Source organism: Syzygium oleosum, unplaced genomic scaffold (genome assembly GCF_021117445.2).
Source record: "Syzygium oleosum isolate NSW1041296 unplaced genomic scaffold, Sole_v2.1 Sole_v2.30, whole genome shotgun sequence".
Classification (NCBI taxonomy): domain Eukaryota; kingdom Viridiplantae; phylum Streptophyta; class Magnoliopsida; order Myrtales; family Myrtaceae; genus Syzygium; species Syzygium oleosum.
Genome location: NW_026607514.1, coordinates 4,222,570 through 4,226,250, shown reverse-complemented (window position 1 = coordinate 4,226,250; position 3,681 = coordinate 4,222,570). Strand labels below are relative to the sequence as shown.

At 44.1% G+C, this 3,681-nt stretch overlaps 1 protein-coding gene across 1 annotated transcript; it reads right to left on the bottom strand.

The window, feature by feature from the left end:
* Positions 1 to 1,986: 1,986 nt before the first annotated feature.
* LOC130135299 (ethylene-responsive transcription factor ERF098-like) lies at positions 1,987 to 2,803 on the bottom strand. Its single transcript, XM_056304088.1, has one exon. It carries the CDS (start codon positions 2,645 to 2,647, stop codon positions 2,159 to 2,161), a length of 489 nt encoding a protein of 162 aa, XP_056160063.1. The 5' UTR covers positions 2,648 to 2,803; the 3' UTR covers positions 1,987 to 2,158.
* Between the last annotated feature and the right edge of the window lie 878 nt (positions 2,804 to 3,681).

Below are 3,681 nucleotides of genomic sequence, written 5' to 3'. Positions count from 1 at the left end.
TTTGAAATTTTGGTAGTTTTTTCCCTTATTAATTTATTGAAATGCTAACCAAAGTACATCTCCTATTATATTTTGCTCGATGTAATCTCTGCAACATTGAAAAAATAATTCCTTGTGTAAATATTGAGGTAATTTTCTTTTGACTATTGAGGATCTGGAATATCCTTTTACTTGAAAATTCCTGTTGTTTATCACATGAAATTTAACTTAAAAATTCAACTAATTTCGATTTGATTTATTTCGATTTCGTATCCTATTTGGATATGAAAGGCTAGGTCACCCTGGTTTAGTGCGAATTCAGCTCATTGCATGGGGTTGGACGGGCACTTCGGATTGGTTGGGAGAACTTCAAGCACTCACGTCACTTTTGCACACAAAGATCAAAACCTTCGTTAATTTCGGACGGGTACTTTGGATTAGTTGGGAAACTTCAAAAACCCACGTCACTGTTGCTCACAAAGATCAAAACCCTCCTTAATTTTCGAAACCTACAAAAACTATTCTGACTTTTGGGATTTCTTTTCAAGTTGCATCTCCTATTTGGTAATATGTCATTTTCCTTCCAAATTTACACCATACCACCCTTCCAAACCCATCCGCCACAAAACATCACCAAACCAAAACCCTAAGCAAATCCAAGCCAACCCCTCCTCCCGGACTGCCCACGACCATTGGAATGTGTCACCGCACGACACCCCAAGCCGAGCCACACCTCATCGCCGACACCCAGCCCCCAGTCGAGCTCATCTCTCCCTTCATCCCCACCGTTTTGTGTCACGGCCCCCCTATCTTCCCCTACTCTTCTCTCTCAAACGTGAGGACACGGGAGCGACCACAAACTAGATAATTCATAGTATGAGTGTCGTGACATGAAGAGATTAATTATGTAGGCGGTCCCGGACACGCAACCTTGTTTAATGGAAAGAAAATGGACAGGCGGGTCACATTCAACTCAAGGCAGCCAAAATTGGAAAGGAAAAGGAGCGAAACCGCTTACTGGAGACTGGAGAATTCAGGTCAACATAAAGAACAACTTTCAAAGTTCTCGGTCGCCATTTGAATCATGTCCTATTCAGAAAAAGGAACCCCAATAATTTTGGAAAACACTAAAGTTCTGTTTCAGCTTCAGAGCACCCAAATCGCTACAAAACAAATAGTTGCACCTCAAAGCTGCAAAATCTTAGCTCAGCCTGGTTTTACATCAACCTGTCCTCGAATACAGAGAAGCTCTTCCAGAATAGATGGATATAATTATATTATCTATAATGTGATCCCACATTTAGTTTATTATTGTCCACATTAATTAATTTCGTCGACGTTTATTGAGCGCATTCAAATACGTGACAACTATAATCGCCTAATATTAATATAACTATCTTGATGGGAGAAGTTATCTATAAGGATATGAATTGGGATATAAATAGGTCATCTAAGCCAAACCCTTTCATAATTTTAAGATCGATCTCTCATTTATTGATATGAGATATCGGAAAACACACCGTGGACGTTGAGAGGGCAATTGGCTAGAAGTACCTATCGACGATTGTCAAAACTCCGCGTATCAGGTTCTCGATTTCATCATTGGCGGAAGGTTAGTACAGATTTTTTCACGTTTCCGCAACCAATTCTGATTATGCATGATTTTGTTTATCCATGAATAATTAGAATCTTCAGTCTTCCGCTATAGTTAAATTTCTAACATAGATTACTACGAAACGAATTCAGAAACTGTATATTGGTAATTATCATTAGAAACCTAAGATTTATTGCAACAGTTTTTTGAAATGAAAGAACTTTAGTATCCCAGAAATCTGTGTTTGTATGAATACTACTGCTTAAATTGAGTGCAAGTACTCAGAGAAGTACTTTAGAAAGATATAGGTATGACGAGCCATTTGTTTCGCTAATATTGATCGAAGTTATTATACAAAGTACAATATTTCCGAGTCACATTAAGCCCCTGCTGTGAAAATGCAGTCTTGAAGATTGCCAAATGCAATTTATTGAAGCAAAATATGCATAAACCCTGCAAAGTAGATGCCACGCGATCTCTTTCCTCAAGTGAAAACTTTCACCAACGAAGAATCAAGAAACAAAAAAAATTCTTACCATGAAATTTCGGAAACCCTAAATATGCACTCGCCTACCCGCATTTACCCTACTTGTCGCTCTGCCACATCAGTAGTTCCTCCAACAACTTATTGTCCAGATACTCGAACTCGATCACATCTCTGGACGGCTCGGCGAGAGCTGACACAGCGGATGATGACGAACATGCTGAAGAGAACGACGGCGACAACAGCGACGGGGACACCGAGAAAGAATTGTGGTGGCCACAGACATTGCGGTCAATTTGAACAGAGTATTGTTGCTCGTTGGGGAAGTTGAGGATGGCCAGATGGCCTCGGAAGGCAAAGGCAGCCCGGTCGTAGGCATGGGCGGCCTCCTCTGCCGTCTCAAAGGTCCCGAGCCAAAGGCGAGCGCCGTTCCTCGAGGGGTCCCGGATCTCGGCCGCAAACTTGCCCCATGGGCGCTGCCGGATCCCTCGGTACCGGGGTGCATCACATCGCAACCGCGATCCCCTCTTCTTCCCCGTCTCTTCGTCATTCTCCTTGTTCCGATTCCCTCTTGAAGAACATCCTTCCATGGCAAAGTGAGTTAATATCAAATGGGGAAGTGAAGAGTAAGATAATTCGTGCGGCAGCTTTTTCGGTGAACTTTAAGAAGATAGACTTCAAATTTGGTGGCAACAAGCAAATGATGGAGGTTGGCGGGTACTTATAGGGTTAGGTCTGATAAGTTGGGGGGGGGGGCCGGGGCTGGTCGTATCTGACGGTGGGGAACGTGGTTTTTTTATGCCCTCTTGTGAGAAAGTTCGGAGAGGGAGACAAAGAATTTTCTCCAAGAATTTGAACATCTTATTGAGTATCATGATTCCAGGTCAACAAAAAACAAGTCCATTTTTTATGCGCCATGTGTCCCTCGCGGGCCCACCTGCCAGAAAAAACTCTCTATCTTCTGCATTTGCTTTTCTCCGCGTCTCTCTCTTCTGCACTTGCTTTTCTTCTCTCTTCTTGCGGCCACCATGGCTCTAGAGCTTGAGCTTGAGCCCAACATCTCGGCCTCCATGGCTAGCTCGAGCTCGCGGTTGCGAGCATGCTCGAGCTTCAAGCTCGCAGCCATGGCTGGCCATGGTCGCTCAAGTTTCGAATCCCGTCCATAGACGCTGGATCCAGAAACTTATGGCCAAGGATGCTCAATCTAGAGTCTAGCCATCACCATAGCCACAGAGCTCGGATTCAAGCCTAGAGTGCGAGCTCAAGCAAAACCTTTCGACCATGGCTGCCATATGTTCAGCTGGCAGCCATGGCGGCCTGAGTTGCGACATCTCGTGGCCATGGATACTCAAGCTCAACCTCGCAGAAGCCTTGTAGATGGAGCTTCGAGCTTGCGGCTATGGTAGTTAGACCCAGAGTCTTGTGGCCACCGACACTTGATTTGAAAACTTGCAGCGGGCCATGGACGCGGAGTTCAAACTTGAGCTAACAGCACCGAGAAGAAACTGCAATGAAGAGAGAGAAGAGAGGAGAGAAAGCAAGTGCAGAAGAGAAAGAGAGTTTTTTTGGCAGGTGGGCCCGCGATAAACACGTGGCACGCAAAGAATGGACTTATTTTACCCAA